Source organism: Microcaecilia unicolor, chromosome 12 (genome assembly GCF_901765095.1).
Source record: "Microcaecilia unicolor chromosome 12, aMicUni1.1, whole genome shotgun sequence".
Lineage (NCBI taxonomy): Eukaryota > Metazoa > Chordata > Amphibia > Gymnophiona > Siphonopidae > Microcaecilia > Microcaecilia unicolor.
Genome location: NC_044042.1, coordinates 67461829 through 67476399, shown reverse-complemented (window position 1 = coordinate 67476399; position 14571 = coordinate 67461829). Strand labels below are relative to the sequence as shown.

General features: G+C 42.6%; 1 protein-coding gene across 1 annotated transcript in view; it reads right to left on the bottom strand.

The window, feature by feature from the left end:
• MLLT6 (MLLT6, PHD finger containing) overlaps positions 1 to 14571 on the bottom strand; it is a 360336-nt gene that overhangs the window by 257194 nt on the left and 88571 nt on the right. The window contains 1 exon segment of the mRNA XM_030220707.1: positions 8129 to 8236. Within this exon segment, the coding sequence (XP_030076567.1) occupies positions 8129 to 8236 (108 nt within the window).

The following is a 14571-nucleotide window of genomic DNA, read 5'->3' as shown; positions in this document are numbered from 1 at the left end:
TCCAATCTGTGGCAAAATTTATGAGAAAAATGTAGGTTTCATGTTGGTATATCCTGCAATCCTTAAAGTGTTCAGGGCGGGTCGCTAGAGTAGCCTGGATTCTGTCTCAGCAGCCCAAGACTTTGTGAACACCTTGGAATGTTCTGGAGAGGCTACGAATACCTGAGCAAGAGGTTCATAACAGTGAATCATTATTTTTACATCATAGTTTGTCCCTTCCTGCACAGTCAGCCTTGTATGGCATTTATAGTTTGCTTACAAGATCAATGACTGTGATGTTAGAGCATTAAGTTGTACCAAAATGTGTTGTCATTGTTATAATGATATTACTGAAGATTATAGTTACTTCGGGTGGAGCTGGGAGGCCTGATGGCATGTCCGTTCGGGAAAGGGAGAGTGCTCCTACTTTTGGGGATAAGATAGTGTGGGGATCTGGAAGGGAGGACGGGAAGTGGAAAGGGAAGGGGGGTTTAGTAGGGGAGTGGAAACTAGGAGAAAATTACCTTTGGCTAAAGCTAATAAGTACACCTGCACATACAAGTCAGGCTTTCATACTTTTTATACAACATATTGCCATTGGTGTTTGGTTGGTTGGTTGGCTTTGTCTCATTAATCCATGCTTTTGAATATGCTCTGTAATTTTGTTCTTCATAATAGTCTCTACCATTTTGCCCGGCACTGACGTCAGACTCACCTGTCTATAATTTCCCGGATCACCTCTGGAACTTTTTTTAAATATTGGCATTACATGGGCTACCTTCCAATCTTCCAGTACCTCACTCGATTTTAAAGGTAAATTACTTATTACTAACAATAGTTCTCCCAGTTAATTTTTCAGTTCTATCAGTACTCTGGGATGAATACCATCCAGTCCAGGAGATTTGCTACTCTTCAATTTGTCAAATTGCCCCATTACATCCTCTAGGTTTATAGAAATTTCATTCAGTTTCTCTGACTTGTCAGCACTGAATACCATTTCTGGAACCAGTATCTCTCCCAAATTGAAGACCGAAGCAAAGAATTCATTTAATCTCTCCGCTATGGCTTTGTCTTCCCTGATTGCCCCTTTTACCCTTCGGTCATCTAGCGGTCAAACCGATTCTTTTGCCAGTTTCTTGCTTTTAATATACCTATCAAAATTTTTACTATATGTTTTTGGATTTGCGCGGTTACCACAGCATTTTGGCAATGTATACTGGATTCTGTTATCTAATATTTGAGCAGTGTCCCTACAGCTGACCTCACTCATGATTTTTGAACTCACCCCTAAGTCCAGGCCTAAAAAAAGGGGGCTCAAGGTTTTTTTAAAATGGTCTATTTTAGTGGCCTTAAGAACTATTTTACTCCTTTGGGTAGGCCCAGAGGCTCCTTCAGAACACCTATGGTGCTTTGGAATGATTCAACATCTTCTGCTGGAGCATCGCAAGCTAACTGATTTTGTATCCCTACAGTGTTGTCAGTTTCATGTGATGTGAGAACCCTTTTGAAACACCCCTAATGCAGTGGCTCAAAGTCAAGTGTTGAATGGTTAAAAGTTATCGTGCCTGGGTTATTTTCTCTGATTATTTGTAAGGTTGTTATACTAGATGGGCAGTTGGTGCAAGAAGGGGGAGGGAGTTTGGGGGTAAGAGTCACTGGGGAATTCAGAGTATAGAAAGGTCTCTTTTGCCTGATTGAACTTATTGTTTATCTTATAGCTATTAAATGTTATTATTATTGTTTGCAATTGTTGAAGTGGATTATTACTATTGTACTTTGGAAAAGCTCAATAAAAATTGCTTTAAAGATAGATAAATTTAAAAAAACGACTTTCTAGTTCCAGAACAAAAGAATCTTCCATAGTTTTATGCAAGATATTACCCTTTGCTGGGGGACCCAACATGGCAAATTAGTAGGATACTGTATTTAGTCTGGTAGACTTAGTGCCCGAGTTACCTTTTAATTTAGGTCTCATGCCAAGAAAGAAAGGCAAATTTTAAGACTCTCTGCCTTCAATTTATCTGCTTGATAAGGTCACCAGATGTCTGTGCAGCTGATACTGATCATGGGCATTGCTGCTGTTCTGGTACATTGGAAGAACACTGGCTTGGATAACAAGATTTCGCTTAGCCTACTGGGCCATGATCTTCCTCTTGGTCTGCACAGAGTTGTTGGAGAGTGGACAAAACATGGTGAGCAAGCTGGTGGAGCAGCACTGGGAGGGCTCTCTCTGCCTCTTTCTGTGATGCTACTGGCAGAAACACAGAGAATTTCATGGTGCCACACCTGAAGTATATAGTTGAGGCCAAGGTGTGGCAGCTGTTCCCCTTGAGAGAGCCAGATCAAATGAGCTCCAGAAAGTGTCAGATGAGGCCTTGACTTTGAAGTTAACGTTGGTGGGTCTGCAGAGTTTGAGGCCCTTGGTCAAATCAGCAATAACATTAGAATCTACTTGGATGGCCCTGGATTCCTTACATAAGGTTTCTGCTGGATTTGTTTGCTTCCTTTAAACATGTCTCAGATTCAGAACTTGGAAACCAAGTTGGATCACAGGCAAAGTTAGAGGATTTGGCTCTGGCTGTTTCCTAATCTAAGACAGTACACACTTACTTTGATGCAGGATAAAATGGTGATTTACAGAAAATTGGAAAAACACATAACTTTACATGGCATTTAAATCTAAGAATTTAAAATGTTCCTTATGTAACGTGGTCCTAAGAAACAAGATGGCAAGCGATCCGCAAAATCCAACGTGGAGACAAACAAAGCAGATCAATCAGTGATATGGTTCAAAACTTTATTTTCAGAGATTCGCCCGACACAGACTGTGTTTCGCCCACAAGGGCTGCGTCAGGGGCTAATAGTCCAAGCAGGACATGAGATTGAAACGTAAAAAACCAGCAGGGTGCTTTCCTCAGTCAAGATGAGGACATCAGCTCAATGCACAGGGTAAGTCTCTGGTCGCATCTTCCAGCAGCTGAGAGATGCGACCAGAGACTTACCCTGTGCATTGAGCTGATGTCCTCATCTTGACTGAGGAAAGCACCCTGCTGGTTTTTTACGTTTCAATCTCATGTCCTGCTTGGACTATTAGCCCCTGACGCAGCCCTTGTGGGCGAAACACAGTCTGTGTCGGGCGAATCTCTGAAAATAAAGTTTTGAACCATATCACTGATTGATCTGCTTTGTTTGTCTCCCCTTATGTAACGTGTACTGCTTGCAAATTATTTAGAAACATAAAATCATGACGGCAGATAAGGGCCAAATGACCCATCCAGTCTGCCCTTCTTCAATAACCACTAGCTCCTCCTTTTCCTACTGGATCCCACATGCCTATCCCATGTTTTCTTAAATTCAGATACAGTCTTCGTTTCCACGACCTCCACCAGGAGGCCATTCCACGCATCACCACCGTTTCCATGAAATAGTATTTTCTTAGATTCTTCCTAAGCCTATTTCCTCTTAACGTCATCCTAAGCCCTCTAATTCCAGAGTTTTCCTTCATTTGAAAAAGGCTCACCTCCTGTGTATTAATGCCACTAAGGTATTTAAACATCTCTATCACATCCCCTCTCTCCCAGCATATGCATGTTGAGGTCCATGAGCCTGTCCCTATATGTTTTATGACACAGACTGTTTACCAATTTGGTAGCTGCCCTCTGGACTGACTTCATCCTGTTTATATCTTTCCGTACATGTGGTCTCCAGAATTGCACGCAGTACTCCAAATGGGGCCTCACCAGAGACTTATACAAAGGCACTATCACCTATTTTTTCCTGCTGGTCATCCCTTTCCTTGGGCACCCAAGCTTACTTCTGGCTTTGACTGTCGCCTTTTCTACCTACTTGTCCACCTTAAGGTTTTTGGACACAATCAGTCCAGCATAGATTCCTAAAAGAGGTTCTGAAGTTTCTTGAGGCTGCATTTTCTAAATACTGGCCACCACCAGATGAATTGTGGCTGGATATTTAGTGCCGGCACCTATCCAGGTACTGGCACTAAATATCCAGACAGTTGGAAACCTGTCAGGAGTTACCCAATTACTGCCAATATTCTTATTGCTGTCCTAAGTTAACTGGATAGTTCTCCATGTACTGCCACTGAATATAGTTGGTACCCAGGAAACTCCTGACTCCACCCTGAATCTACCCCTGGACTACCCCAGCACTAACTGGATGATGCCACATTGCCCTTCCTGGATTTTCAGAGGCACTATCTGGTAATGTGCCGCTGAAAATCCAGGGATCACCACAGTGGCATCTCCTACTTGGTTATCTTCTGCTGAATATCAGCCCCTATATTTTTTGCCATCAAGAATGATTGTGTAAAGCTTTTCTGTGGTGGAACATCTCCTGCTGATGTCTCTTCTGATAGCCTGGATTTGACTAGCTCATTAGACCTGTCTATTAATTAATTTTCCAAGAGGGCAGCATTGTTGGTTAATTTTGTCTCGCTCCAAGATAAAGACTCATTTCTGCAACTTTACTTTTGTTGTCAATATCCTTCCTTTTTAGGAGAGAAGGCCCAAATTTTCCTAATGGATCTAGGTGGACTCTGGATCATAGGAAACAGTTCCTGGTTTTGTGCCAGGACATCTCCTTCTTGGGGGCTGGCAGGGCCACTCAAGGGTATCTTACCCCCTAAGCAAGTCTTCAGCTATGGTTCCTCCACCTCCTACCACAGGAGTGGCTCAAAGCCACACTGAGCCCGCAAAAAGGTGGGAAAATGTGGGATACAAATGCAATAAATAAATAAATAAAATATCTCTCCCCCTCTAGTCCAGTATATCTCCCTCCTCCCCAGGTAGTCAGCAACCCCATTTCCTCTCTCTACCCCCAGATGGCCAGCATCTCTCTTTCTCCTCCCCTCCTTCCCTTGGGGCCAGCATCTTCCCTAATCCCCCCAAGCAAGAATTTCCTTGACCTCTATCTACTACACTGCCCTCCAACCTTCATCATCTTATCTTCCTCCTTTCCCAGATTCATGTATCTTCTCTCCCCCATCTTCTCTTCCTCTGCTACCGCCTCCACTTTTGCCCTACCTCTTCCTAGTTGTTCCAAAGGTACTCACTGAGGGCACATGACTTTTCAGTAGAGGCCAATGCTCAAGTGCTGTCACCTCCTGTTCTCTCCAACAGGAAATGCATCAGGGAAGGTGGAATGCAGCAGCATTTGAATGTGGGCTCTACTGAAAGGTCCTGTGATGGCTCCGAGTAGCTTTGGAGTGGCCAGAAAAAGGTAGGACAACAGTGGCAGCAGAGGAAGTGGAGATGATACTGCTCTACTGCTGCCTCCCAAATGTTGCCATTTTAGATTTCCCCACAAATATGTAGTTTAGCGCAAGAATCAACAGTATGTTTGGTCTCTTCTGGATTCTTCTGCCATAGATATTCTGATCCATTCTTTTGTCATCAGCAAACTTGATTATCATAACTCTTTATATCGCGGTCTAAGATCAATCGACATCCGACGTTTGCAAATAGTTCAGAACACTAACACCAAACAGGGAAAAAGAAATATGACCATGTCACCCCCTTCTTACAGAAGTGCATTGGCTCCCGTTAACTCACCGTATAGTTTACAAGATCGCACTATTAGTGTTTAAAGTTCTCCTTTCAGGTGAGCCACTATATCTTTTTCGTTTACTGATTCCTTATTCCACATGTTTATAAATGATCTAGACATGGGAATTACTAGTGAGGTAATCAAATTTGCCGACGACACAAAGTTTCTCAAAGTTGTTAAATCACAAGAGGATTGTGAAAAATTGCAAGATGACCTTACGACACTGGACATCCAAATGGCAGATGATGTTTAATGTGAGCAAGTGCAAAGTGATGCATGAGGGAAAGAGGAACCCAAACTATAGCTACGTGATGCAAGGTTCCATGTTAGGACCTAGGAGTCATCGTTGACGATACTTTGAAACCCTCTGTTGAGTGTCCTCAAAGAAAGCAAATAGAACTCATAATCTAACTCTATCACTCCTCCACTCCGCCATTACTCTGAATGTCTTCTCTCTTTTATCACTTGAATAATTCTTCTTGTCATGCCTTGATCTCATTGAAACCCCAGTGTATCATGTACCCTGTATGGTGACGCCATAACAGATCTATGTAAGCCACATTGAGCCTGCATATAGGTGGGAAAATGTGGGATACAAGTGCAATAAATAAAAATAAATAAATATTATTAGGAAAGGAATGGAAAATAAAAATGAGGATGTTCTAATGCCTTTGTATCAATCCATGGTGCGATCGCACCTTGAATACTGTGTGCAATTCTGGTCACCATATCACAAAAAAAGATATAGTGGAATTAGAAAAGGTACAGAGAATGGCGCCGAAAATGATAAAGGGGATGGGACGACTTCCCTATAAGGAAAGGCTGAAACGGCTTGGTCTCTTCAGCTTGGAGAAAAGACGGCTGAGCGGAGATATATGATAGAGGTCTATAAAATAATGAGTGGACTAGGACTAGGGGAGCACGCAATGACGATACAAAGTAGTAAATTTAAAACAAATCAGAGAAAATATTTCTTCACTCAATGTGTAATTAAACTCTGGAATTTGTTGCCAGAGAATGTGGTAAAAGCAGTTAGCTTAGCGGGGTTTAAAAAAGGTTTGGATAGCTTCCTAAAAGAAAAGTACATATACCATTATTAAAATGGACTTGGGAAAATCCACTGCTTATTTCTGGGATAAGCAGCATAGAATGTATTGTACTGTTTTGGGATCTTGCCAGGTACTTGTGACCTGAATTGGCCACTGTTGGAAACAGGATACTGGGCTTGATGGACCTTCGGTCTGTCCCAGTATGGCAACACTTATGTAATTCTTTGCTCATCTTTTCATAATAACCTTACGGTGCGCCCTCATTTCCAGACATTACCCATGAGTGTACTAGGAGGAGCATTTTTTTTGGTGCAATGGAATAGATTGCTCCCGTCCTTTCATTCCCATATGTCCCTTTTTTCAATTTAAATCATATTTGAAAACTTTTGTTTTTTTTGGATGCCTATTCCTAGATTTTTTGGCATGGTTTGTGTGGTTGGTGGCCCTGATTGATCAGATAGGACCTACAGACCACTTCCTCCCCCCTTCCTTTTTTCTTTCTGATCAATATTGTAGTTCATCCCTTCCCCATTTCTGTTTTGTCTCCTCACCCTTTTCTGTATTTGTTAGTCTGTAAGCCGCTCAGACACTTTTAATGGACAAGATAGTAAATCCTTAATAAACCTTGAAGAACCATCTCAAAAGATTCTTCTTGGAAGGGAAAGGAGGTTCTAGGATAATCAGAAGATAATAGGCTATCTTGGTGGAATTATTTTTTTCAGTGCACTACCTGTTCTTATTTCTTGGGGTTTTTCCTTTCCTTTTTTTCCTGTTCACCAAAACATCTCCCTGTGGCTTGCCCTGACTCTTGGGTCCCTTATGGATTTGGTCTAAGAGAACAGATTACTGAGATTTATTTATTTATCCCTTATTGATTTAATATTGGCTTGTAATCTATTTTCAAAGGTAACTTTTGAAAACCTAAATAAAAAAAAAATATATATATATATTAGCCCTTATACGAGGTAGGTATAGGGCCTCTTTTACCAAACTACACTAGCGAATGGGCTCTCTTGGCATTGTCGCACCGGGAATCACTAGTGTGGTTTGGTAAACGAGGCCCATAATGTTAATTTTTATACAAGATATTATAGTTACTTTCATATAATACATTTCTTAGAAATAAATCTTTCATATTCTTTGCATAAGCTCTCACTCCTGCCATTATTCAAGAAATCTCAAACTTTCATACAATAAATCTTTGTACTATCTTTGTGGACTCTTGTGCAAGAAATCACATCAAACACTCATTCAAAAATATCTTTTAATCTTTCACTACAAAATTACTCTAATCCAGTGGTTCCCAAACCTGTCCTGGGGGTTCCCCAGTCAGTCAGGTTTTCAGGATATCCACAATGAATTTTCGTGAGAGAGATTTGCATGCAGTGGAAGCAATGCATGCAAATCCTCTCATGAATATTCATTGTGGATACAGTATCCTGAAAACTCCCCAGGACAGGTATGAGAAACACTGTTCTAATCCTTTACCACAAATCACATTCAATAATTGTCAAAGAAATCAAATTCAACTTTACCTTTTTCTGACGCTCATGATGTGATATGGGTTTTTCTAGTGCAGGGGAAACAGATCTGCTCCTTCGGCCTGGAATGTAGGGGCAGCCGCTGGAGGGACGGGATGTCTTCTAAAAGGAGGGTGGGGACACAAAGGAAAGATGAAAGACAAAAATGTATTTCATACTAAATATTTCACAGAATTGAAAAGATGAACTATTGGCTCCCTGGCTAAACACATACACAATATCCATCTCATAAACTGTCAAATACCCAAATTTATCCCATTCTCCACACCAGCCCCACCAACTCACTAACTACACCAACCTACAAAACTACACCCTGCAATCTCCCTACCAAACCATAAACTGCCCATCCAATAAAACTGCCCCAACCCACAAAACTACCCTCTGCAAATGCCCCACCCCAAAAAACTACCCATCTTTGGGGAGATCATGTGATATACTGATGTGAGCTGCTATGTTTCCTGAGAGCTCCCAGGATTCATTCAGTCCCATCAATCTAAATATAACACCAGGCAGCACACTCTTCTCTTTCTGAGTTATTAGAACACTGTTTGGATAAGAATATTTCTAAACTGAGATCTGGAATGGCTGCTAAAAGTTTGAAACAAGACCAGGATATAATGCAGCCTAGCATACCTGCACATCTTAAAATGGCAGAATCCACAGAAAGTGGTCTGCCCATGAGCAACAATTTGACAGCATATAAAGGTGATAGTGGAAGCTATGGGCATGAAGTTTGACAAGCTGGCTGCACAAATTGACTTCTTATCATAGCACATGGGCTTCTTGGAAACACAGCTGACTATAAACTGTTGTATATAAGAACATAAGAATAGCCATACTGGGTCAGACCAATGGTCCATCTAGCCCAGTATCCTGTTTCTGAAAGTGGCCAATCCGGAACACCTCCATGAGAGACCTCTACAGACTCTCGCTGTCTTCACCAACTTGCAACCCTACGTGATACATTTTAACTGCCTCACTGTTCCATGTAAGCCACACTGAACCTACCAATAGGTGGGAAAATGTGGGACAGAAATGCAATAAATAAATAAACAAGTACCTGGCAAGTACCTGGCAGAAATCCAATTAGTAGCAACATTCCATGCCAGGGCAAGTAGTGGCTTCCCCCATGTCCATCTCAATAACAGACTATGGACTTTTAAACCCAGATGAGCTAAACACTGTTACCATATCCCCCGGCAACCAGAGTGAAAAAATATTTCCTCCCTTTTGTTTTAAAAGTATTTACTACTTACTACTACTTATCATTTCTAAAGTACTACTAGATGTACGCAGCACTGTACATTTGAACATGAAGAGACAGTCCATGCTCGACAGAGCTTACAATCTAATTAGGACAGACAAACAAGAGATAAGGGAATATTAAAGTGAGGATGATAAAATAAGGGTTCTGAACAAGTGAATAAGGGTTAGGAGTTAAAAGCATCATCAAAAAGGTGGGCTTTTAGCTTAGATTTGAAGACGACCAGAGATGGAACTTGACGTACCGGCTCAGGAAGTCTATTCCAGGCATATGGTGCAGCAAAATAAAAGGAACGGAGTCTGGAGTTAGCGGTGGAGGAGAAGGGTGCAGATAAGAGAGGTGAACGGAGTTCCCGGGGAGGAATGTAGGGAGAGATGAGAGTGGAGAGGTACTGAGGAGCTGCAGAGTGAATGCACTTATAGGTCAATAAGAGGAGTTTGAACTGTATGGAAACGGATAGGAAGCCAGTGAAGTGACGAGGATAGGGCTAATATGAGCATAACGACACTGGTGGAATATTAGTCGTGCAGCAGAATTTTGAACAGATTGAAGAGGAGAGAGATGGCTAAGTGGGAGACCTGTGAGAAGCAAGTTGCAATAGTCTAAGCGAGAGGTGATAAGAGTGTGGATGGGGGTTCCAGTAGTGTGCTCAGAAAGGAAAGGGTGAATTTTGGTGATATTATAAAGAAAGAAACGACAGGTTTTAGCAGTCTGCTGAATAAGTACAGAGAAGGAGAGGGAGGAGTCGAAGATGATCCCAAGGTTACAAGCTCATGAGACAAGAAGGATGAGAGTGTTATCCACAGAAATAGAGAATGGGGGAGGAGGAGAGGTTGGTTTAGGGGAAAAGATAAGAAGCTCAGTCTTGGTCATGTTTAGTTTCAGATGGCGCTGAGACATCCAGGCAGCAATGTCAGACAGACAGGCTGATACTTTGGCCTGGATTTCAGCTGCGATTTCTGGTGTGGAGAGGTAGATCTGGGAGTCATCAGCGTAAAGATGATACTGAAAACCATGGGATGAGATCAGAGTACCAAGGGAAAAAGTACAGATGGAGAAAAGAAGAGGTCCCAGGACAGATCCCTGAGGTACACCAACTGACAGTGGGATAGAAGTAGAGGAGGATCCACTAGAGTATACACTAAAGGTACGCTGGGAGAGAAAAGAAGAAAACCAGGAAAGAACAGAGCCCTGAAATCCAAGCGAGGGCAATGTATCAAGGAGTAGGCTGTGATCAACACTGTCAAAAGCAGCAGATAGATCGAGAAGGATGAGGATAGAATAGAGACCTTTGAATCTGGCCAGGAACACATCATTGGAGACTTTAGCAAGCTCTGTTTCAGTTGAATGAAGGGGGCAAAAGCCAAACTGAAGTGGATCAAGAATAGCTTGATATGAAAGAAAGTCAAGGCAACGGTGGTGAACAGCACGGTCAAGTATCTTGGATAGGAAAGGGAGGAGGGAGATGGAGCATCTTGACTTGCTGACAGTGGAGAGGTGGAGGTGCTGCAAATTTGACAAACTGATAGATGCCTAGCAGAAATTTAAATTTTATTGAGAGTCGCCTGTTTGTAGTTTTGGAGAGTGAAAAATTGATTCACTTTTACCCGTTCTACTCCATTCAGGATTTTGTAGACCTCAATCATATCCCCCTTCAGCCATTTCTTTTCCAAGCTGAAGAGGCCTGATCTCTTTAGACTCTTGGGCCTCTAAAGATAAATTGTATGCTCATAGATTGGGCCAACAAGCAGAGGGAGCTAACAGGCCCCACATAGTCATTACAAGAATTTTGAATTGTGCCTACAAGGAAGCTTTACTGCAGAATTACTGTAAGCAGTGAGAACTGAAATACCAGAATCAAAATATTTTGCTTTTCTAGGACTATTCTGCATGGGTTGCTACTAATTAAAGATGCTTTGCAGAGATCTGCAAAGACAAGAAGATCTGCTATATGCTACAACATCCATCACAACTTTGCATGGTTTACAATGGAACTGTTAGCAGTTTCTAGACCCCAACTGAAGCACATGCAAAGATCACTACTCTGCACTTGACTCTGGAGACTTCAGCGGAGCAATCCTGAGAATCAGAAGGGAGGTGAGCCAGGTGCGAGAATGGTTTTTGATCAGAGATGGGGTTCTGAATTGCCTAAGCCTGTGGGGACATCTTTCAGGGTTGACAATTTCTGGATTCAGATTATAAAAGACAACACTTTCAGTGTAATTTGCTTACCCTTAAGCTTGGACATCTAGTCTGGGGTGATGGGCAGATCTTACAGATCCTTCACATCTTGACTTGCTGACAGTGGAGAGGTGGAGCTGCTGCAAATTTGACAAACTGATAGATGCCTAGCAGAAATTTAAATTTGCAACTTTCTCATTTGTTTTAGACATAAACCTGGATCACTTTGATGGTAACAGCTGTTTCTTTGCCTCAGGAGACAGCGATGTTTGAGTAGGGGAAATTTGCAATAGAAGGCAATGGGATACATTAATAGTGGTGGAATGTATGAGAATTTGCATGGGAGAATATATACGTGTGGCATGGGAAAAGGGTCTGTTGATGAGTTTGGTGAGTTAGCGATGGGAGTGAGAGGGACAATGAGTGAAGCGCAAGTGTGACAAAACAGTGGGTTTTAAGCCTGTAAATTGTATTGATTAGTTCTTGAAGTGTATTTCTCTAGTTTGGCTAGCAGTCGGTACATGTTTATGTTTAAAGCTGTTACAGAGTTTGGGGGGAGGGAGGGATAAGTGCTATATTGCAAAATTTGATGGCTGTACCTAATGTTGTATGCTTGAAGTGTTGTTCCACTGAGCTTTGTACAATTGTATTGATGCTGCTATGTTAAGGTGGATTTGTACTTTTTGATTTGTCATCAATAAAAACTGTTGAAATTTAAAGCTGTTACAGAGAACTGACTGTTCCTTCTTTAATTAGCACAGATAAGAGGTAACCTGTAGTGATGTGGCCAGCTACTTTTAAAACTTGTTGTTCTGGACTCTGATTGGCCCAGGATCTCAAAATTCAGCTAGGTTGTACTGGCTTTTTCTCCAGTCTTAGCCAGGGAGAAAAGAGAGAAAGATCTCTTTGCTGAGGCCCTGTGAACAGATGCTCACAAGTTATATTTGATAACTTGTGAGCATCTATATGTCCTGATCTCCCCAGATACCATTTAGATAGTAAACAAATGTTTAGTTAGTTTTATAATTGATCCATATTTCAGTTACCTATTTGTTGATTGCACTTTTTCTGTTCATTGTTCTAATTTTTCATGACAATAAACATTTTTAGTTTATTGCCTCTGCTTGTCTGGACTGACTAAGAATCCTGGTGGTTTGGGTGTTGGGTATGCGAGTGCTTTCTAGGAACTGTAGGACCACTGAGAGTGTGGCATCAGTAACCTAGAAATGATTGGGGAATACCTTGAGAGCGGAAGACTCATCCAGAGGCAGTTGGGACTCAGTCGGTAGGAGGAGGGTGCTAGTGTAGAGCACATGCCCAGGTGCAGGCAGACCTGAGCTGTGCTGGGGACAGACCCTCTGTGGTCGCAGGGTTAGCCCCAGGCGGGTGGCTCGGTGTTTCGTGAAAGGGAGTACGTTGCTCTTTCGTTACTAAGAGCAGAATATAGAGCATTGGTTTGGTCATAGTTTTGAAAGGGCTGGGGCTCAGAGACTGGGAGTACTGGTGCACATTTTGATGAGACTTATAGGGTGAGTGTAAGGAGGCTTGGTTGCTGGGAAGGGGCTTAGGTGTTAGAGAGGAGTCTGGGGTGGGAAGAGTGGCACATACAGTGGTGGAAATAAGTATTTGATCCCTTGCTGATTTTGTAAGTTTGCCCACTGACAAAGACATGAGCAGCCCATAATTGAAGGGTAGGTTATTGGTAACAGTGAGAGATAGCACATCACAAATTAAATCCGGAAAATCACATTGTGGAAAGTATATGAATTTATTTGCATTCTGCAGAGGGAAATAAGTATTTGATCCCCCACCAACCAGTAAGAGATCTGGCCCCTACAGACCAGGTAGATGCTCCAAATCAACTCGTTACCTGCATGACAGACAGCTGTCGGCAATGGTCACCTGTATGAAAAACACCTGTCCACAGACTCAGTGAATCAGTCAGACTCTAACCTCTACAAAATGGCCAAGAGCAAGGAGCTGTCTAAGGATGTCAGGGACAAGATCATACACCTGCACAAGGCTGGAATGGGCTACAAAACCATCAGTAAGACGCTGGGCGAGAAGGAGACAACTGTTGGTGCCATAGTAAGAAAATGGAAGAAGTACAAAATGACTGTCAATCGACAAAGATCTGGGGCTCCACGCAAAATCTCACCTCGTGGGATATCCTTGATCATGAGGAAGGTTAGAAATCAGCCTACAACTACAAGGGGGGAACTTGTCAATGATCTCAAGGCAGCTGGGACCACTGTCACCACGAAAACCATTGGTAACACATTACGACATAACGGATTGCAATCCTGCAGTGCCCGCAAGGTCCCCCTGCTCCGGAAGGCACATGTGACGGCCCGTCTGAAGTTTGCCAGTGAACACCTGGATGATGCAGAGAGTGATTGGGAGAAGGTGCTGTGGTCAGATGAGACAAAAATTGAGCTCTTTGGCATGAACTCAACTCGCCGTGTTTGGAGGAAGAGAAATGCTGCCTATGACCCAAAGAACACCGTCCCCACTGTCAAGCATGGAGGTGGAAATGTTATGTTTTGGGGGTGTTTCTCTGCTAAGGGCACAGGACTACTTCACCGCATCAATGGGAGAATGGATGGGGCCATGTACCGTACAATTCTGAGTGACAACCTCCTTCCCTCCGCCAGGGCCTTAAAAATGGGTCGTGGCTGGGTCTTCCAGCACGACAATGACCCAAAACATACAGCCAAGGCAACAAAGGAGTGGCTCAGGAAGAAGCACATTAGGGTCATGGAGTGGCCTAGCCAGTCACCAGACCTTAATCCCATTGAAAACTTATGGAGGGAGCTGAAGCTGCGAGTTGCCAAGCGACAGCCCAGAACTCTTAATGATTTAGAGATGATCTGCAAAGAGGAGTGGACCAAAATTCCTCCTGACATGTGTGCAAACCTCATCATCAACTACAGAAGACGTCTGACCGCTGTGCTTGCCAACAAGGGTTTTGCCACCAAGTATTAGGTCTTGT